Below are 23,537 nucleotides of genomic sequence, written 5' to 3'. Positions count from 1 at the left end.
TATTCTTTTTATTCCATCAAAATTGCAAAGATCACGAGTGCAAACATACATTGGGTGTAAACACAAGATGAAAAGGTAGTAACCCGATGAATCTAGACGTATTTGCTTGTCATGGGAACACTTGCATCTACTAATTGCCTGACAACATCTCTCATATTAGGTCTGTTGCTTGGCTTCTTGTCAGTGCATCTCAAAGCCACCAAAAGCACATCAATTACTTGATCCCTAATACTTGAAACCAGCATCTCCTCCATTAGACTCAAATCAACAATATCGTTGATTTCTTCTGTGTCACTCCATACAGACCTAACCCACCCCACAATATCTGTTCTCTCTTTATATGAAGGATCCAATGCCTTCTTTCTGGTTATTAGTTCGAGCAAAACAACCCCATAACTGTACACATCAGACTCCTTGCTCTTTGCCGTTGTAAAGGCATTTTCTGTCAAAGATCAACGTTAAAGATGATGTTAAAAGATTAGAGTATAGAGTAAATCCCAAGCTAGAGTAAGTGAAAAAGAATTACCTGGTGCGATATAACCAATAGTTCCAACAACTGAGATGGACGTTGTTGATGCAGGAGATTTGTCTAGAAGCTTTGCGATACCAAAATCAGAGATATGAGGCTCCATCTCGGAGTCTAAGAGTATATTCTCTGGTTTGATGTCTCGGTGTACGATAGGAGGATCACAGTCATAATGGAGATACGCCAATGCATGGGCTGCTCCAAGTGCTATCTTGTATCGGACATTCCATTCCAGTGTTGGTGGGGGAGTAATCGAGTGTAAAACATCACGCAGACTCCCATTTTCCATGTACCTGTACATGATTATGCCACAGTCCTTTCTTAACCAAAAGTCCTCCAATCTTACCAGGTTCCGGTGCCTAATCTTCCCGATGGTCTGAATTTCTCTTTTCATGCTCAAGCTTCCTCCTTTATGCCCTCCAAATGCAAGCTTCTTAACAGCAAAAACAGCGTTTGGTCCCAATGAAGCCTTATAAACAATTCCATGAGCTCCTCTTCCAATAACATGCTTCGCATTGAGATTCTCAGTAGCCTGTATCACTTGTTTGAGTAGGTAAGATGGACCCTCTTGAGCAGGGATCTCAAGATCCTGCTTTGATCTTCTGCGGAAGAGACAACAACTCACTAGTCCAAGCATCACCAACACTGTCAACAGCGAGGATCCAAGGGCTATTGCAACAATTGTGACTTTATTAAGGCCTTGTTGATGGCTTGAATGATAATCACAAGGCCTTAGATTACTGGCTCCAAAACAACTTGAGTCAGAAGATGAGAGACACTTGACACAGAGACCAGGATTCCCAGAGAATGATGATGGAGATGGCCCCAGCAAGTTCATAAGTGTTTCTGGTACTGGACCTGTGAAAAGATTATATGAAACATTGACCTCCACTAATGAGTGTATGTTACTGAGGGGAGACAATGTTCCTGTCAGATTGTTGCTAGAAATATCCAACTGTTCTAGCTTGCTCAACTTCTCCAGATCTGAAGGAATTCGACCAGTCAACCCGTTTTTGCTGAGATTCAAAGCATAACTCAGATCCTGCAATGCTCCAATTGATGGGGGAATCTCACCTCCCAACTGATTACCACCAAGTTGTAGCTCTAAAAGCTTTTCCAATTCAGATATAAAAGTTGGAATGCCCCCAGTAAAATGATTTTCACTTAATTTCAAAATGGATAGGCTTTTCCAGCTCCTCAAACTCGATGGAATAGAACCATTCAATAAATTGAATGACACATCAAAAACTTCTAAATTTTTGCATTTTGACAGCTGAGATGGCAAAGAACCTTCCACATGATTGAGTGAAATATTTAAAGTCACAAGGCTTACAAGATTTCCTAGCTCTTGAGGCATAAGCCCTGAAAACTTGTTACTGGAAAAATCAATTGAAGTGAGATTAATACTGTTGCCAATGCTCGACGGAATTGCTCCTGAGATGTTGTTTCTGCTGACGTCCAGGTGTGAAAGGACTGGATTTTTGGAAAATTCTGGAAGAGCCCCTGTGAGTTGATTCTGTTTGAGGATAACTCTCCAGAGAGTTGGACAGCTCCCAAGAAGAGAAGGAATGGGACCATGAAATTGATTCTGACCCATATTCAGAACTCTCAATTGCTTTCCAAAGCAAAGATTTGGTGGGATTTCTCCAGTGAAGCTGTTATTGATAAAATCTAGCTGCATTAGGCTGCTGTTGATTCCCAGACTTTGAGGTATAACCCCAGAAAATTGATTGTTATATAGCGAAATGTTCTTCAGTTGCTTGAGTTCAGTCATCTCCAAAGGCAGCTTCCCCAAAAGATTGTTATTATACACAAGAAGATACTCGAGGCTTGCAATCCTCCAAATGCTAACTGGAAACTCACCAGTTAGACGGTTGTCAAAAAGTTCAAGATCTTGTAAATTACTAAGCTGCCCCAGTTCGCCTGGAATTTCACCTTCGAGTTGGTTTGCATACAGGTGTAAGACTGTCAAGTACTTGCACTTCCCTAGTTCAGGTGGGATTTTCCCAGACAACTGATTTTCAGAAAGGTCAAGACTCGAAAGCCGAGCTAGAAGGCCAAAGGAAGATGGGATACTGCCTGTTAACTTGCTACCAACAATGTCTAGGTGTGTTAAGCTACTACAATTGCCTAAATTTGGTGAAATCCCTCCACTAAAACGATTATATGACAAATCCAAAAAAGTTAAATTCTTGCATTTTTCAGAACCAAAATTAATCCTACCCTCGAGATTGTTATCCCCAACATCTAAATAAACAAGGTTCTCAAGATTGTTTAGACTCTCAGGCAAAAACCCCATCAGTTTGTTTTCATTCAAATAAAGATCTTGCAACCTATAACAATTCCCAATAGACTCCGGAATGGTACCTGATAACCTGTTACTAAACAGCCATAAAGCCTCAACCTCCTTCAAATCACCAACATTCCTGGGAATAGAACCACTAAGACTGTTATTGTTTAAAAAAACATACTGCAAGCCCAGAATTCGAAACAACGATTCGGGTATTTCACCATCCAACAAATTACCATACAAGTTCAAGGATTGCAAATTCTGCAAATTCTCAAAGTTATCAGGTATGTCTCCAGTAAACCCATTTGTAGACAAATCCAAGTACTCTAGTGCACTACAATTGCCTAACTTTTGTGGGATATTACCAGAGAAATTATTAGAACTCAAATCAATGGTCTGCAATTTACTCAAGTGACCAATTTCAGGCCCAAGCTGCCCAGAAACCCCATAGCTTGAGAGATTAAAAGAGACCACATTATGAGCATCATCATCACACTCAATGCCAACCCATTGGCAAGGAGTGGAATCTGAATTATTCCAGCTAGAGATTATCAATGGTGGCACAGAAGTCCAGTGCCTCATCAATGACAACAAGGCCACCCCATCACCATTCAAAGCATTAACACTACGTAAAGATAAAGCTACAAACGAGCTGAATAAAAGCAAGAAATGGCAAAAGAGAAACTTCATGCTGATGGTGGGGTTTAAAAGGCAGTTAAAAGCAGTTGCAAATACTTACCTCTACATGAAGCTATAGCTGGAAAAGAATATGAGCTTATGACTTATGAGCTTTGAACTTCATATGGATGATGGGGTTTAAAGGGTAATGAAAAGTGGTTACAAACACTTACCTCTACATGAAGCTATGGCTAGAAAAGAAGCTGAGCTGATCACTTATGAGCTTTGAAGTGTTTGTGAAGTTCAAAGCTAAAGAATCTGAAAGAAGTCTAGAAACAAGGGAGTATGAAGGTGAACGTTGAGTTGTAGGGAGACGGAGCCTGTCTTATTGTTTGGATTAGTAATAAAAGCATGTGTGAAATGGATCAAGTGATCAAACATTTCAACGCGGCCTCAGACTTTGCCCCGAATTTTCAACCACTTTTGGAAATGCTTTGGACTTCACTTTGAAGTCATTAATTATTAAATAATTGGAGGGCTAGTGGTTTTAATTTGCTTTTGGCCAGAACCAGAGGTGGCTTTGTCCGTATTCAGTTGCCTCTGATTGCGGGTACACAGTTCCAAGCTAATGAACTTTTTCCGCACGGTAAATGGTAATAAAATTGGAGTCCTTTTTGATAATTAACATCTGAGTCCTCGAGTTTTAGAAAAATAAAAACAGAGATGCAGTTGTACTCCTCTCACCTCACCCGAATCCCTATAGCTAATTTGTGTTTACTGTTTATTTGGTTAATCATTGTTTGTATTTACTTATTTGCATATGATTAGCCAAAAGTGCTATTGCTAGGATTTCTAGTCCACAAGAGAAGATGACTCTATTTTGATTATTTTATGGAAAGTATTAACAACCACCATAGTAAGATCGAACCTAACCTCAAAGACAAGAGTAAGAATATATAACACTAAGTTAAATGTATCAGTATCAATAAATTTTAATAAAATTATTTGTATTCATAATTATAATTTATATCTCAATGGTGGTTACTAAGACTAAGACCCTAATAAAACAAGGACATGAATGAATAATAATGACAAGTTCGTGGGCTCGTGTGAAAAGAAAAAGGTAAAATCGGAGGACACTAGCCTTTGTATTTTTAGAAGGGTTTTCTTTCTTCACTCTTTTTTCCCCCCCATAAGACCTCATAAAATAACATTATTGGGGCTGGAGCCCAAATATTGTTGTTACTCTAATTCTTTATTATCACATATATAGGTGTCGTTTGGCTTTAGATTGAAGAATAGAAAATTATATATTTGGAATGCAGACAAGTGTTGGGTAGTTGATTAACTAAAAGGATTATGGACTTTGATTATGTTGAGAATTAGAATATTCAATTATCTCATCTTGAAAACAAAAGATTTAGCCACAATGTTAATCACTAAAATATCGCCCCCTTCAACCACCAAAGTGCATCAATACCAACTACCCTTGGACCCTTTAAACTTAAAAAGTAGGCAAATAAATTAGTAATTCCAGACGAGTAATGGGTTGGTATCAGCGCAATTTGATAGTTAGGCCTAAATTGTTGCTAGACCTACAATGCAAAGTAACGAAGAAAAATGACATTTCTTGAGAGTATGTATAGCTTTTTTAATACAAAAGGTATTTATATGTCCCAAAAATAATATAATATGTGTGATTATTTTTTAAAACAAAAAATCTTCGCTAGCAGTAATAATAAAGTTACAATCATCTTGTACAATTAAATGTGTATAAACTAACGTAGCACGATGAAATTTATTGTATAAAATCATCATGAGCTCATATAGTTAAAAATAATAATTATTATTATTTTCCAACATGCTCTTCATATTATATCAGTTTGTGCACACTAATTTATGCAAAATTATATATAGGGGTGGCAATATGAGTCCGGATTCGTTTATTCGATTCGATACGAATTAAATGAGTTTGGGTTTGAAAAAATTGATTCATTTAATAAATGGGTGAATTCGATTCGATTCGCTAATTAAACGAATCGAATGCGGGTTTGAAGATTTTGATTCGTTTATTCATTTAGGATTCGTTTAATAAACGGGTCATAAACGAATTAAATACCGGTAGATTCGTTTAAAATTCATTTATTATTCGTTTAATTAAATTATTTTTTTGTCCTTAAATTTTATTTAAATTTTTTTTAAAATATGAAGGTTAATATTGTAATTTTAAGCATAACACATAAAGCCAAAAGACCAAATTTTAAGCATAACACATAAAGCCAAAAGACCAACCCTAATTTTGCACTTCACACGCACTTTTCCCTCATCTCCTAGCAATTCAGCCACCACTGCTACATTTTGCCATCTCTTTCCCTTCATTTCCATCTCCAAATCCTTTTCTTTTTCTTTTTAATTTTTGCATCCAGCAAGTGCTACGTTTTGCCACTGCTCCAAATCCTTGGATTTGTGTGAGTGTGATAAGTAAAGTTTTGTCTTGTTTAATTATTATTTCCTTAAAAATATTACAAATTTACTATATATTTGATATTTTGAAATTTTACAATGATTATTATCAATATTGCAGTACGTTAAATTGTTAATAACATTTTATTTACTTTTTGGTGTATGATTTTTGTTTTCAAGGTGAAAATGACAAATGAAGAGAATTAAAGAAATTACGTTACTTGATAATTTCAATTAGAATTATTGTTATTTGTATTATTAGGGATTTTTAATTTGGTATTTAGATGACTGCATAATATGATTTGAGTTATTTGTATTTTGTTGTGGGATGTTAAACTTGTGATTTTTTTTATATTTTTGCTTAATTTTGTTTATTAATTATATTTTTTCTAAACAAATTGTAAACGAATTCTGATTCGGTTCGATTCGTTAAGGATAACTGAATAATAAACGAATCCAGATTCGATTCGATTCGTTTATCAATTATATTAAACGAATTAAATTAATCGAACCGAATATTTGTTTAATAAACGAATCGAATCCGAATTCTGAAATTTCAATTCGTTTAATAAATGAATCGAATCTGAATCCGCAGAATTTTGACCCAATTCGTTTACGATTCGATTTATTTATTCGTTTTGCCACCCCTAATTATATATGATTCTATCGTTACTTCGAGACTATTTCACCAATATATAGTGTAGTCTATTCTTTTTCCCTAATAAAAATGACCTTGAATTTTGAGTACAACTTTAAACTTCATAGGCAAATATTGGACCACACCATTAATGATGAAGTTATGAGACCTTTCTGTCAAAAATAAAATAAAATCCTATCTTATTCTTACCAGCCCACTTTAAGAATCGTGTTTAGGGGGAAAAAAAAAAAAAAAAAAACACCCAAGTGTTGGGTAGTTGATTAACTAAAAGGATTATGGACTTTGATTATGTTGAGAATTAGAATATTCAATTATCTTATGTTGAAGATTTAGCCACAATGTTAATCACTAAAATATTGCCCCCTTCAACCACCAAAGTGCGTCAATACCAACTACCCTTGGACCCTTTAACCTTAAAATGTAGGCAAATAAATTAATAATTCAAGATGAGTAATGGGTTGGTATCGGTGGAATTTGATAGTTAGGCCTAAATTGTTGCTAGACCTACAATGCAAAGTAACGAAGAAAAATGACATTTCTTGAGAGTATGTATAGCCTTTTTTTAATACAAAAGGTATTTATATGTCCCAAAAATAATGTGATTATTTCTAAAAACTAAAAATTTGCACTAACAATAATAATAAAGTAGCAATCATCTTGTACGATTAAGTGTTTACAAACTGAAATTTATTGTATAAAATTATCATGAGCTCACATAGTTAAAAAAAAATTAACTATTATTACTTTTCAACTTGTCTTTTCATATTATATCAATTTATACAGACTAATTTATACAAAATTATATATGACTCTACCGTTACTTCGAGATTATTTCACCAATATATAGTGTAGTCTATTCTTTTTCCCTAATAAAAATGACCTTGAATTTTGAGTAAAACTTTAAACTTTATAGGCAAAGATTGGACCACACCATTAATGATGAAGTTATGAGACCTTTCTGTCAAAAATAAAATAAAATCCTATCTTACCAGCCCACTTTAAGAATCGTGTTTAGGGGGAAAAGAAAAAGAAAAAAAAATATATACCCAAGTGGTCAACGAGCTGTCATGATCATGACCAACGCAGTTTTCACGCGGCAGTCACCGCACCCGTCTGAAAGCAAATGTTAGATGACTTAAAAAGTTCCACTGCCATTATTTCGTGGAGCATTCATCGGGTAAAACGGGATACACATTTTTTTGGTACGGAGAAAGGATAACGACATCCCGTAATTTAATTATATGGTCACATAAATTTTTGTTTAATAATTATGTTTAAACAACATTAAGTTAAGTCAGCATAATCAAATGAAATTTCCTAAAAAAATTTCTACGATTATTTTTAAAAATAAAAAATCTTCATAACCATTTCCTTGAATTACAAAGTGTAATTACCTTCTTTTTTTAATTTTCAAATTAATCTTTTATATTGGATTTGGCGTTACAAACAAATGGCGGAGAATTCAGAACTCTCTGAATATACAAGACACATCCCTCTTAAAAAGGTCATTGTAAATATGCCCCAGCCAGTTACAACATGTCTTATAAATATGAAAAGGGATTCCAAGTTCTCACGTGCGGGAAATTTCTTCACAATTTATTTGGAGTCAAAATTCTGAACACCCCCTTATTGCTGTCTGTTGTAACACAAGTAAATTTAGTATCTAATTTTAAGTGACTATTTTCTAGTAGTCATGGACATTGAATTGGACAAGACGAGGTCAATTTCTCACCTAGAGAGTATAGTTTCACAAGCTTGCCTCGGAAAATGGTAATTGAACTCAACCTTTAAACGCAGCTTCAAAATTTTGCATACTTTTCACACTCATTTTGGACTTGTTTTGGACCTGACGTCTTTATGGTTGAGAAGAATATTATTACCACGTTATAAATTCTTCGCTCGTTCAAAAACTATAGTTGGGTTTTTTCAACAAGTGGTCGTCTGAAAAAAACCTTAAGCCACTGGCATCTAAATCAAAATGCAACAACTCAAACCAAGCCGAGATCAAAAGAGCAGTTTCCCCCAATGCATCCAAATAAAACTCTTCCTTATTCACCATTTGACAACAAACGTGAACACAAAAACACACTTCATCAACAGGTATTAAATCAACCAAATAGGCAGTGGAAAAGAAACATTAAAAGAGCCAAGGGTTCAGAAATCCCAAGTTAGATAGTTTAACTAGTGAAACACCAGAAGTAAAATGTTTTTGTGCTGCTATTTCCAATGTTCTATCTCTTATCACCACATAATGCTCTACAGCCACAGATATCTCCAAATCGACCCAAGTGTTGCTTCAAATCAGTGCGAAGAGCCCCACTGACTTAAGACGGCAGTTAAAAATTTGGCACAAAAAGTTTCCTCATTGGTGAGTTCAGGTCAGGTACAGTTGAGACTCAACAAGACTGCTTAACCCTCGTAAGCAGTCAAATTCACATAAACACAAGATAGCTTCCTTCCCTAGTTGAGAATACAGTTACCTGACAAAAAAAAGCAGCTACAGCTCTTGATCTCCTCAAACGATCCTGCAAATAAAGATCACAGCAGATTGCATTTTCGGGCATTCCTCAGATTATCATGTTTCTAAGAGCCTGGATGTTAAAGCATCAATAGCAGTTGTTTGCTTATATGATGGATTCAACTTACTGATTAGAACTATAGTGAATGGTGATGGCAATGGCAACGGTAAGAAATTTTAATTAAACAAAATGATCAATGGTGTGATTTCCTAGTTTTCCTGTACCATAATAAACTCGTGCCATGGAATGAAACTGAGGATCGCCTTCAGATGTCATGTTTGGTAATGTTATGTAATTGAACCTTTCGATCCAACCCAAATACCTTGTGTTGTGATGTCATGTTAAGCAATGGAATGTCGTTGAACCTACTTTACAAATATAGGCAGTACAGGAAGATGTTCTTAAATAAGCGTCTTAATATGCGATATGATCCATGTAAGGGTAACGGACAATAAATCTAACAAAACTGCAGACCCATGCACCAGTACTACAAATCAAGTGACATCCAAGTCCCTACAAATATATCCAGGCATTAACACATGCTCCTGACAAATGCATGTCAAAGATAATACGCATAACACAACAATGGTATGTTCATGATACCACTATGTGCATTCTTTCGCATGAGAAAAGATGCTAATGCTGATGTTGACAATGAAATGGATGCATGCAACGGCAGCAAGATGCATCCTATCATGTAGTTGAATTTTCCGGAGCATAAAGAACAGAATACATTCCCTTCAAGCTCAACTACTGGTAGTTCAATGCTGGAGGAACTCCATTTGCTGCTGGAGAAGCAATAGCGTGGCTTCCATCCTTCCTTTTTCCAAATGGATTCTTCGAATATGTACTTCAAAGTCAAGATGAAACAGAATACATTGATTTTACAGATGCACCAATGTAGAAAGCTACCAACAAAAGATCATACAATAGGGTTGATTGGTCAGAGAGACAAATCTATCTTGAGTTCTAAAAACGCATATCAGAGATATCAAGAAAGTAGGGAAAGGTATGGGGCAGGTAACCCTTTATATGACAAGTAAGACAGACATTCGCATATGCAAGTTTGCACATGCTCACATTTTAAGCACCAAGCACAGATAAGCCATCAAAATAAGACTTCTACATAGTTACATTATCTTTATATAAGTTAAGTTTCATACAAAGCTGATGCACTTGATTAGCCAGTTAACATTAAATATCTTTTACTTTCAACATAAAACACACTCCACATACAGAGTGTCATGTTCTTAGACAAAGGTGACAGACACAGCAACCCTCAAAGATCTAGATGCAAGAATGCAGCCATACACATATAGGTTCGTGTCATGATGCGAAACATACACTATCATGGTAAGTTTGATCACATATCGAAGTTATCTACTCACACACGTGAAATTGCATAATTGAATATGTATGAATGCCAAAAATATGAAACATGCGTCTTCTAAGGAAAATAAAGTGCATTATCTTACAAGTTACAACTATGCATTAGTATGCCAAATTTTGGATAGTGCTGTCTTAAAAATCTTAGGCAAGGTCGTAAAGTGCTAGCATACTCGTATACTTCTAGGTGTACTTTGCATTAAATTTATAAGTACGGCTTTTCTAGTTTAGAATCCTTGCTCAAGCAGATAATACCATGTCTACTTAGAGAAGATGAGAATCTAGACTTTAGCTCCCAATGGTGAATCTCAACCTATACCCAACATTTGGAGGAGAAGGAAAAAGAAAAAAGGAAACAATCAGGAACGGCAAAAACAACGAAAAGGATATTGTATGCGCATGCCAACAGAACCAGAACTAGGGATAACAGCACCCTGCAAATTATGGTGCACGCTGGATGCACTGTTCACATCCTGCAAGTTGGTGAAATAAGCTTTAAGCAAAATTGATATAATAAAACCCAGAAAAGAACTTCTGGATGATGTTCACTGAAATGAAAGCATCTTTGAAAATGAACAAAGGAAACCTACTTCAAACTCAATAAAGCAAACAGTATGTCTCTCTTGTCTCAAGACCTTCATTTGCTTAAAACCAGGTTGTCTGCACCCAAAAGTATTGATGAATGAGACACTTGTCAGTCATGCACACCCTTAAAGTCACACGAGAAATAGAAAAGCTCAATTAAATCACAGCTAAGACATCCTTACGCGCTGAATAAGCCCCTCAGCTCTTCTTCATTTATACTCTCTCCAAGATTGCCAATAAATAAGGTATTGCAAGGAGGGTTATCTTTTGTATTCTGTAAGAAAGTTAGGCAGAATATTGAAATGGAACTATACAAAGCATATAAAGTAACTTATTATGAAAAGACAAAAAAAAAATGAGAGAAAAAGGGGAATTAAAAGAGACAGAGATACTTTAGAAACTTAGCAATACGGGCATTGACAGGTTTATCAGATGCAGCATTGTCTGGCTGTTGAGCAGTTATATGAAGCATCATAGCACTATACTAGACACAGGCTGAAAAGTGGAAATTACTTTTGTTTTTTATGACGTTCACTAAAGATTTCTAACAGATTAAAAAACTTCGCATGGTGTACACCATTAGCATCCAACTTAGAAAATGATGATTGAGCAACAAACTCAGGACTTGGCAATGGAAATTACTTCCCTTCATTATGCTTTTCACAAAAAATTTCGAACAGATTAACGAACTGCACAAGGGATACATCGTTGACATATATAGCACTAATAGCGTCCAACTTTAAAAAATGATGAATTGTTGCTGACTGTTGAGCAACAGACTGACGTTTGTTAAGATTGGAAATCACTCCCCCATGCCCCACTCTATTTATCCACATTCTTTGAAATCCCTAACAGAAGTTATAAAAACAATTATTTGATGAGTTGAATTTGAAAAATAAAAGTTAGATTAAAATACTTTGCAATGGATCAAGGAGAATCCCAAGTTTTCCCCTATGACAAGCCAAGAATTCAAACTTCCCCAAAGTTTTTAAATAATGATGATGATGATAATACTATTTTTTTTAATAGGAAAATATAAATTGGTCAACATAAAAGAAAACACTTCCACCCTAAATATTTTTTCTAGTTGGACAAAACACAAAAGGTTCCACGACACCTGAGCTTTTCTGTACACCTAAAACCTGAACTCAGAATTTTTCTCCTTCTTATGTGTTTTATAATAGAGCTTTGATCTCCAACAATGTACATAATCCAAGATAGTTTCAATTATCTTGCTTATATATCTTGTATTGTAGGTGAAGATGTATTCTTGAAAGAAAAACCAATGGAAACAGAGGTCGATTATTATAGATAAGGGACGTGTGTATAAACATCTTAAATCCGATCATCAACATATATGATGCAATGTGAGGAATGAAGAGAATCTAAAAACATAGAATGAAATAACAAGCCCCTCAGAAAGGAGAAAGAATACTCAACCACTTTGCTTTGTCTTTCAAAAGAACACACACACACACACACACACACACACACACACACACAAAATAAATAAATAAAAAATAATAATAATTTGATACATTGTAATGGGTGCCTCAATCCGCAAAGCAGACCCATGCAATAGAAAAATGGCATTTGAGCATCACCTGAACAGGTACATAACTGCTAGGTGCAGGTACAGGAGCAGGAGCAGGCATTTGTACAGGAGGAACACCATAGCCACCATATGGGTCATAGGGAGGAGGGGGTGGAGCCATATACCTAAATGCAATATGCAAGAGATAATCAGAGGATATGCAAGCTATTAACACGTAAATACTTAAATTTACACCCTACTAAGAAGAGCATAACTCACTGGTGTCTAAATATCCTTCCCTATTCTAAGTTGTGTGAATTATGTATCATTGGTGTTATAAATATCCTTCCCCATTCGAAGTTGCGTGAATTACATGTCAAATGAAGCAAAATTCATGCAAGGAAAAAGTTCTCACCCATGTGGACCCCAAACAGGAGCTGGAGGAGCATGAAATGGAGATGGAGCTGAATAACCAGTATGTGTATAATCACCACCAGTTCGCAACCGTTTACTTTGATCATATGCATTAGTATCTGCAACTATTCCTGCAGACAGAAAACAAAGCATATCACAAGACCTTAACAGCCATTTAACAACTAGGTTAAACACCAGAGACCACCCCGAAACATGAAACATCATTCTTCGAAAGCTTACAAAAGCAACATTCTCAAAAATACTGGAAGATCAGATTAATGGGTTCTCACTTTTATCTAATTTTTAAGCTCAAACTTTATCAAGAATTCCTTGAAAAGCCCAAAAGGATAAAGGCCAAAATACCAGTTTCTTATAAGTTGCTCAAGGTTGGTGATACTTTTGTTCCTATATTTATATTTCTTGGTCCTACCCACAAGTCAAAACATCCTCTTCATTAGCATTCCTCCTTATAACGCATGTACATATGGATAATATAATGAAATAAAAGCACGATCAGCAACCCCTATTTGGGACAAACAGCCCTCTTCCTTTTACACAAATTTTGCACCACTGGATTGTGAGGTTTCAATACTAGGATAACATTTGTATGCGTGACTAATGTACATTAAAAATAACATTTCACATGTACTCTCAGCATTATAAAGTACACTAATCTTATGGTCCATTAGTTTGTAAAATAATTCCTATTTTCAGATCCTAACCTACTTAAATATAATAGAAAATTTATTATATTCACAGTCAACTTTAAACATATAGTTGAAAAATATCATTACTTTAAACCTCAAAAGTTTACACACACAATTCTGAAAATAAAATCTTTTAACAAGGCCAGCCAATGAACTAGGCAAATTGACAACAGTACCTTCTAATTGTTAACCGATAACAGTAAACAAACATTAGTTATCTGATAGGACTTAGGGCTAAATTAGGGCTGACTTTTATTGATTAAATCAAAAGAAAACAAACAATCAATCCTGACCTACAATTCGAGAGGTAGGTCAAACTCTCCCAAAACTCCTAATGGTTCCTAATACCAGACAAAACTCAACATAAACCCTAAATGACTCCATAATCTATTATTTATAGTTAAACCCTAATTAATAATAAAGTTACTAAATTGCCCCTGCCCCTAAAATTACTAAACAGTCCCTGCCCCTTTATATTTGCGCCTAACATAAGTTTTCATGGGTCTAACATTATCTTCTCCTGCTACAAGACCAAGAACCTACTTCTCTGGAACAGATTAAAAATTTACCACTAACAGCTTAAAATTTACCACATATTATGTTATATTCTTTCCTGCTACAAGATCAAGAACCTAAATCTATGGAACAGATTAAAGGTTACCCCTAACAACTCAAGATGTACCACATATTACTACTTATATCCATGTCCTCTTGCTTTCTTTGCATTATAAACCATTGACTACTCAAAAAAAGCTTCTCTAAAAGTTGATCACCAACAACCATGATTTATTTTGGGGGAGATTAGAACATCAACATCTACTAAATTGACCAGAGTAACTCCTGTACAATCACAATGCCAATGCAAAAGTATCCCCAAACAGTCATCTGAGAGGCAGTTTCCGAATAAAACTTGCATAAACATAGGTTTTTATATATTATCATATATTCATTACCAATATTTCCTAAGGAATTGAGAAATTAGAAACATAAAGTCCAATAAAAAGACAAAGAAGCACCAAATTAGTTAAAGCCCACCTCTCTTAACAAAAAGATTTTTCTTGGCCATTTCTGTGTGGAGCACAGACTTTGTCTCAGCATCAAATATCATTTCCTAAAACCCAAAAGAAGCTCAAATCTTCATACATTTGAAGGTAACTAAACTGGTAAATCAAAAGAAGACAGTACTATCAAGAAGATAAACCTGAAGGGCATCTTTGGCAGCAACTGCCAGCTGGGCAGTTGAGAAGAGAGCAAAACCCATGGGTTTTTCTCCCTTATAGTTCACTTGTGAAGCCTCATAACCAGGCAGCCATCTCAGTAAGTTTTGCAGTTCTCTCTCCTTCACATCGTCAGGCAGACCAGTAATGAATATCGTGCGCACCTAAATAAAAATAACCATAAACAAGCATTTCTTATTAGCAATAATTAACAAGCATATGTGAGCACATTATCATAGAAGGGTAGCAGAATCCAAGATAAAACAAAGTGCACAATGTTCTTAAGATAATCTCAGTTCTGTAAATATAAAAAAGATAGAAATTATGATAAACTAAAACAGAAATCCACTGACAGCCACAGGAAAAGCCACCAACCAGAACAAAACAAACAAATGCACTATAGAAACCCCATCTGTCATATAATTCTCCATTTTCTAGCATCTTCTTTCACAAACTCAAACTAGCCACTTCCACTCTCATTCCAAACACTTGCTCCTTTTTTCTAAGTTAAACCAAATTATCTTGAATCATGTCGCAAAGATAATTTCCATAAGTGTCAATTACCATAAGTGTCATTCCTTTCTCTAAGTGATCATCTAATCCAGCCCTTCATCACAGTTATCCACAATTTCTGTAGTGCATACGCACACAGCTGAAGCAAAGGTCTCCTAATTCTTGAAAAAAAGGAGCAATCATACAACCAAAAAAACAGAAAAGGGAAAATCCTTTCCCTATCACCCTAACTTTTGCCAAATGTCTATTTCTGTACAAACCATGAAAAGAAACTGTGCACTAATCATAATGTCTGCAAAACCACAATACATAAGTGTCCAATTTAAGTTCAGGGAATATTCCTTGCAATATCATTCATGTGTCAGAAAAATTTGAAACTTCAAGGAGAGACAAGTTACCACCCAGAAATTTCATATCTTGAAAAAATGGAAGATCCGACAACACCTCAATCAGTTTATTAGGTCCTTACAAACCATTGGATGAGATTGGATAAGGATGAGGTAATAGGACCTCATCAATGATCGACAATATGCCTGACAGTAGTATCAATACCGCCAGTACCCTATAACAAACCTAAAAACAAGAATATTTATCCATGCCGTTGCAACTCAATTAAAGCACAGCCGCTAACATAAATAAGATTTCATATATTCCTCACAACATGAACATTATTCTGGATCAGAATCAGCAGCCGTGGGGCAGCATGTCATCCAAAACTTCCAATTTGAATGCATCAAACGCATTAATTAACAAATTGAGGTTGCAAAACCAATTTCTTAATTCATTCTAACATTTGAAACGAAATAAAAACCATGGATATTGAACATTCCGTCAAAATCAGCTAACTAATAACAGATCCTAAATTTTCCTAAAAAATTAAAGATAAATAGGCAAAGCGCCACAGACAATTATACCTCATCGTGAGCGATCCGGTTGGTGTTATCGTAGGGAACTGGGGGAGGTGGGGGTGGTGCTGCGGCGGCGGCGGCCGGAGGAGGGGGCGGAGCTGGTGCCGGTGGCCATTGCTGGTGATAAGTGTGGATTCCAGCGCCTGCCATGTCGTAGATATTACGCACGTGCGAACCAAACCCTAGAAATTACCTAAGCTAACAGAGACGGTGAGATAACGAAGAGACACAGAGCGAGAAACTTTTGTGGCTCGAATTTGACTTAGCTGCCCGTACAAGTCCGGTATATTCTCTTTTTCGTTCCGCTCCACAAACGTTTCCTTGGACTATTCGCACCCCTTCGCTGATCTTATAAAATCCATCTAATATTATAATTATATTTAAGAATAAGTATAAATAAACTTAATTTCATGTATATTTTTTTTCTCTCTTCAATTTCATTTTACTTACACAATATAAATTTTTATAATTATTAAAATAATCTGAATTTAAGATGCAATCTATAAATTTTTTTCAATCATTAAAATAATCTAAATTTAAAAAATAATTTTTTAAGCCAAAATAATACTCTTGTAATATATGTAGCAACAAAATTAGGATACAACATTGTGAGAAAATAAATTAAATAAAATTTTATCTCACTACAAATAATTTTTTAAAGATTATCAAACTAATTGTTGCATCCAAAATTTATATGTACGATAAAATTGTATTGGACCCATAAAATATTCAATATTTTATAAGATTTTTCTTACTTTTTCTTTTAGATATTTTTTTTAAAATTAAATAATAAAGAAAGTTTGAAGAGAGGAATGCAATTATTAAGACTGAAAGAGTAAGAAAATTATTAAAAATTGTAAGATTTATAAATAAAAATAGTGTTTATTTATAAAAAGGTACTTTTGGCATTAAATGGAATATAATTGAAAAGGGGGTTTCAAAAGCATTTTGGAGGGGTGCTAATAGTCTGACTCATTTTTAAAACTTTCCCCATCTACTTTAATTTTTTTTTAATTACATAAGATTAATGCCCAGATTACAATTCATATTACATGAAATTATTACTAATATATTTACAATTAGACAATTCCTACGATTAGAGCCCAAATTTTTACCCACTCAAATATTCAAAGAATGTCTACTCCACTCTCATTTCGATAAGAAGAAGACTGCTTTCATACAATTGTGAGGGCAGTGGCTCTACCACTAGGCCAAAGGCCGAGTGGCCATTCAATTTCGATCTTAAGTCTAGTTTGGTTAATTTTTCGAGAACCCGGAAACCGAATTGAAACATTTAGTTTGGTTAATTTTTCGGAGACTCTCAAAGTCCTAAACAGTCCTCAAAGTCTCAAACAGTCAAACTGAGTCGGATCCGATTGTACCAGGCTACTACCAGCATGGTGCTCACCCCTAAATTTTTAGCATCAACATGAAAGGAAATTTTGTTTGTCTCATGCCCTAGAAAAATTATAATTAGATGAGAGTGAAACAATTATTTGTCTCATAACTTTGCTATGACAAAATAAATGTGGAGATTTCTCTATGTACATTCTTTTATTTATTATATTTTTATGACAAAAAGAATGATAATGCCACATAATTTCATAAAATAAATATGGAGATTTCTCTATTTTTAAAAATAGTTGCACGAACAACTTTGCGGGACACAAATACCTCTTTATGGGTGTTAAAAAGAGTTATAAAACATCTAGAAAAGAAGATTGCATTTCTTGGTTTATGTGACTATTTCTGAATAATGGCTTTCGTGACTATTTTTAACTTTTTTTTTAATAGTAATGATATTTGACTCGTTAAATTATCTCTATAACCCTATTTTTCAATTTATTTTATCAATTTTTATAATTATCCTTATTAAATTAAAAAAATTATTAATTTATTTTATTGTCACTTTGCATCTCCCCTATCTTTCTCTATTATAAGTGCATAACCATCACTGCTACCACTTCATCAGCAATAAATTTATCATCACCAAAACCACCTATCTTCTTTATTATCAATCCATTGGCTCCACCGATATATTAAAAGTTTCAATGCTGGAATTTATTAATTTTTACAAACAAGTGGCTGGTTTTATTGTTATTGTGATATCGATTTTAATTTTGCTTGAGAATCTATGATTTTAATTGATTTCAATTTAGGAATTTGATTAGGAGTTACTCTTTAATTCGAATTGTGAATTAATTAACAAGGTGAGAGAGATGTGAGAGATAAAAATTTAATTTATTGAGAACTTGAGAGAGAAAAATATTTTCTTTTTTTAATTATTTTTATTTTTCAATAAGAGTAATTTTGAAATAAAAATAATATTAATAAAAAATACGGGGGTTGGTGAGATACATTAAGGTGATCCAATATCACCACTCTTATTTTAATTTTTGGGTTATGGTTGACATAGCCTACTTAGAAATGAGAGATGATATTTAACCTATAGCACACATGCATGCCATGAATAAGCCAAATGTGACTTGTTGAATTGGAAGCAGGTAGCTACATGTTTCACTTGTTTGCTTGAAGCGGTGCTTATATATATTAAAAATTGAGAGCTGCTTCGTTGGATTCTTGGTTGTTCGGTGGCTATATAAAGTGTAACATATTGACAATTGCTTCCTTTATCAAATTGCAACTAAGAACAAAGCAGAGACAAAGAGGAAAATTGAAATAAAACGAGAGAAACAAGAAAATAAGAAGAAAGAAAAGAGAAGTCGGGAGTGAAGGAAAAGAAAAAGAAATAAGAAAGTTATAGGAACTGAAATTGGATAGTTAGAATTATATCCATTAGATTAATCGGTAATAAATTTATGAAATTTAAGCAATTATAATTTAGTTTACGACATGACAGTGGCGGATCTAGAAAAATAATTTACCGGGGGCTAAATTAGATAATAGTAAAATATAAAAAATTAAAATTTTGAATATGTAAAATATTTATAATTAGTCTCTACGTATTTTTATATTTTAAAAATATTATGCAATAGACTCATTATCAATATTAATAAATTTATTGTTTCTTATATAAATAATCAAACTATCACTTATCCCATCCGATTCTAAAGATGATTTTTTTATGAGTTTTATTACTGAAAATGTTTGTTCTACATTATTATATAAACCGGAAGAATTAATCATATTTCTTATAATAGAAAATATTTTGAGTAGTAGGCTATCATTATTTTTAATTAAAATATATGTTTTTATATTTCTTAAAAGTCAAAGTTTAAATTTTATGGGGTTTATATTTTATAATGACTATTTTAATAAATTTAATGGGGCTAATTAGAAAATTAAAATATTTTTTTCTTTTATTTTTAATTTTTTTTTAACCAGTGGGGGCTTGAGCCCCCACTAGTCATGTACTGCATCCACCTCTGACGACATCTAATAAGTTTTTATATTAGTTATAACAGTTAATTTTTTAATCTAGCATTTTAGGATAGTTAATTTTTTAATCCAGTATTTTAAGATAAATCCAAGAATCCAGAAACCCACAAGAACTCTAACGAACTCCAGACTGAAATAAGATCTGTGAGTTGATTGTTATTATTACTATTATGTATTATGTAAAGCATTTAATTTTTTAACCCAATATTTTAGGGGAAATCTAAGAATTCAAAAACTTGCAGAAACCCTAACGAACCCTAAATTGAAATTTAGTATGATGTTATGATTGTGTATACACACATTGTATGATTAATTGAGTAATGAGATGTGATTATGAGTCATCATATATGTATAATTCCCCATAGACTCTACACATACGTATTAAGAGTTAGATTACTCTACTCGTGCGATGCAGTTAAATTTCGCTAGGTATTGAGAGGTTTTTCCTCTGTTCTGCTCGCCGATGATTATGCTGGCAAGTATGATAGTTATTCCACTGGGTACTCTTTGGTGCAGTTTGTCATGTATGTATGTATGATTTTTCTTATGTGTTATGTTCAATGTGGTGTAATGTCATATGATTATATATAAGCACTAATATACTACTTTATTTATAGATATAAAATTATATCCACTCACTGAGCTATAAGCTCACTATTTTCCTACTTACCCTATTTCTACCAATTTTTTTGTAGGATTTCATGCAGTTCAGTTTTTAATCAATTGAGATTGACCCACAAGACACATTGCTGCATGACTTATATTTGGAGCATGTTTATATTTATATGTATATGTTTGAAGTGTATGTTATGTATAGTGAGATGTAAAGTGTTGAAGTTTTGAAAATATTTTCAAATGAGACACATATGTTCTTATATAATATTGGTTGAGGCCCGAGGCTATTTTTATATATTCATGAATTAAGTTTATATCATGAGTTTTAAATATTAGATTGCATGATTCGTTTCGAATCCGATAGATGGGTATGGGCAAGTCATGTCATGACCCCTTCAATTATCTCATCAGCCTCATTTCTCAATTAACTCCATCAAATTTTTTAAAATGAACTTCTCTCTCAATTTATTCTTATAATCATTTTCATACACCCATTCTTTTCCCTTAAACTGCCCACTAAAGACCTATCGTTTGGCATGTCTAATGGGTCCTACAGTAGGAACTCATTGTGCAATGCTGAATCATTTTATTAGATGTCGAAGCTTGTAAATGAGGTAGTAGCTTATGTCCTCCAAACTCAGAAATATAAATAGATTTCTTATCATACACTGGCATTGCTTGAGATAATTGTTCACCACAAAGTGCTCAAATTATTTTATTAGATTTTGTTCATATCCTCTTTGTTGTTGTAGCAAGTTATTAATGAGGGATTTAAGCCACTTAGTGATAAATAACTATAAGTTGGATCATTTTCTCTTTAAATAACGATATTAAAGAAAACATGATTACTTTAAAATAATTAAAAAAATATAAAGATTTTGAGTTTAAAAATTACATAAAGATCTTATATAGTTCCCATGATTTACTTTCCTTTTTCTTTATCCCTTCTCTTTGAAGTAGACACTCAAGTATCTGACTTGTTCGATAACATATAGATTCACTTTAACTGTATCTTCTTTGTCACATGTCCTCTTATCTTACATAAACATTGGGACTTTTTTCTTACCTGCTATAATCTCTATTTTTAATAGCATTTACTTTAGTTCTCTTGTCTTATTTCTTTATACATAGACCATCCTTGTTGTATCTTATTTTTCATCTAACATAACATGTTAGTAAGAGGAACCAAATATGACAATAATTACAATATCTAACTCTAAAGAGAAATTATCATATCCTTGTCTATGTGTCACCTCATCAAGTATTCCAAATACGACATAAACTTTATAAATTATCTAAATAAAAGGGCTCTTGCCCACAGAGTAGGGTATTCTGGCTCTCAAGCAAAAAGTAAAGTAGAGCTCTTTCTCTCCATTTCTTCTTTTTCCTTTAGTTGTTATTGACAAGGCTTTCGATTTCTAGTTAAGACCAATATCGATTCTGGCACCCTTGCAATTTTCTTGTTTTATAGACTAAAGCACCCGAGTTCTAAGTCATATAGCTTTTTTCTAAAGGCAGTTTTACGGCTCAATCCCTTTAAAACCTGATCACTTTGTTGAGCCAAATTTTGGAATATAACATATATCTTTTTCACCTTTTAGATTTTCAAGAACATGAATTTCCATTGCTTATATTGTATCAAGCATACTTCAATTTACTTTTCAATTATCTACATATTCATATGTTTAAATGCATCAAATTAACAAGATTGACACATCAAAACTTAACTATCCTCACTATCTTATAAAATTAAGAGCACTAAATATTAAATTAATAAATCAATAAACCCATAAAGACTTGACAAGAAAAAGTAGAGATGGGCATTCAGTTTGGATCAACCTTAACCGAATTGAACCTAAATTTTTATTTGATTTTCAGTTTAGTTTGGGTTAACCTTAAAAATAAAATGGATTATACTTTTAAAACTGATTGATTTTGCAATTCAGTTTAGGTTAACCAGACCCCAATTACAAAATCGATCGATTTCAAACTTACAATTGAAAAAAAAGAACCAAAACGACCCAACCCCAATCTCAAATCTCAAATCCCAATTTCCCAACCGAAGCCATAAACACAAACAAATTAAATAACCCTGACAACAGGTGCCAACTCCTCCTCTAAAATTAAACAAACTAAACTTCCTTATTGCAAATTTCATCTATTCATTCTAAGAAATATGATAATAACTATGATAATTTTTACTTGTACATAACTCAATAACTTATTTCTTTTCATCCCCGGCTCCACCTCTTTCAAATCTGAAGCCGCGCCGGCTATTGCCATGCTGCTTATGTCAGCATGATAGCATAGCTTACCACGACGGAACTACTGACAACCTCACGAGTTACCACGACAACACAGCCGCATCTCTTATTTCTCAAATCAGCCCACACTTCAGCTTGCTGTCGTAGCTTGCCATCAGCTCTTCACAGTAAGTTCAGTGATAAAAAGCCATGCATCCATTGTTTCATAAACCAACATATGAATTTGTCTATTATGATTATACACACATATAATAAATAATAATAAAGTCTAGACATGTAATGTTTTGATATAAAATTTATATTAACTACTGTGGTATATGAAAGGAATCTGATCATATAGTTAAACATATTCTTAATTAAGTAGTGAAAACATAAATTTTGCATCTAAATTAATTTGTAGCAATAGCTTGGGTGCAAATAATACCTTTGTCCTTCAGAAAGAAATTAACAGTAGAATCATACAAATCAGAACTGGCCATTATTTATTATATATTTACTAAAGACAATACAATGATAATTGGAATGTTGTTGTTTCATTTGTTTGTTTTTGTCCATTAGTGGCCTAATTCAAATTAGTGACTTAACCCGAATTATTAACCCAAATCGTATTGCAACTTGAAATCAACAACCTAAAACTTAACCAAGTTACAAACCCAAACCGAATCAAAATAATTTTTTAACTCATTTGGGTTGAATTCTTAAACCTGAATGGGTTGCGAACCTTTCTAAAGACCAAAAAAATTGAATTGAATTGAAAACCCAAATGCCCAACCTAAAAAAAGCTCAAAAACACAAAAAATTTCAGCAAACAAAACTTCTTTTCTTTTAAAAGGATACATGAAAGTTTTGGTAATATTAAATAATAACCCGTCGGTGCCAAAAGGAAAAAAATTATTAAATGTATAAACTAATAGATCCAGT

The 23,537-nt window shown here is 33.6% G+C and overlaps 2 protein-coding genes across 2 annotated transcripts; both read right to left on the bottom strand.

Moving 5' to 3' along the window:
* Nucleotides 1-7: 7 nt before the first annotated feature.
* Nucleotides 8-3,925, bottom strand: LOC18036051 (receptor-like protein kinase). The gene is made up of 2 exons (XM_006427666.2): nt 527-3,925; nt 8-442 (listed from the first exon to the last, which is right to left on the bottom strand). Exons 1-2 carry the CDS (start codon nt 3,504-3,506, stop codon nt 93-95), a joined length of 3,330 nt encoding a protein of 1,109 aa, XP_006427729.1. The 5' UTR covers nt 3,507-3,925; the 3' UTR covers nt 8-92.
* A 4,636-nt stretch (nt 3,926-8,561) lies between these two features.
* On the bottom strand, nt 8,562-16,664 carry LOC18037738 (RNA-binding protein with multiple splicing). Its single transcript, XM_006427665.2, has 9 exons — nt 16,345-16,664; nt 14,902-15,081; nt 14,736-14,811; nt 12,995-13,124; nt 12,650-12,764; nt 11,228-11,319; nt 11,051-11,120; nt 10,851-10,933; nt 8,562-9,921 (listed from the first exon to the last, which is right to left on the bottom strand). Exons 1-9 carry the CDS (start codon nt 16,486-16,488, stop codon nt 9,825-9,827), a joined length of 987 nt encoding a protein of 328 aa, XP_006427728.1. The 5' UTR covers nt 16,489-16,664; the 3' UTR covers nt 8,562-9,824.
* Between the last annotated feature and the right edge of the window lie 6,873 nt (nt 16,665-23,537).

Source organism: Citrus clementina, unplaced genomic scaffold (genome assembly GCF_000493195.1).
Source record: "Citrus clementina cultivar Clemenules unplaced genomic scaffold, Citrus_clementina_v1.0 scaffold_7, whole genome shotgun sequence".
Classification (NCBI taxonomy): domain Eukaryota; kingdom Viridiplantae; phylum Streptophyta; class Magnoliopsida; order Sapindales; family Rutaceae; genus Citrus; species Citrus x clementina.
The sequence above is the reverse complement of the archived record's forward strand: the minus strand, read 5'-3'. Positions and strand labels throughout refer to the sequence as shown.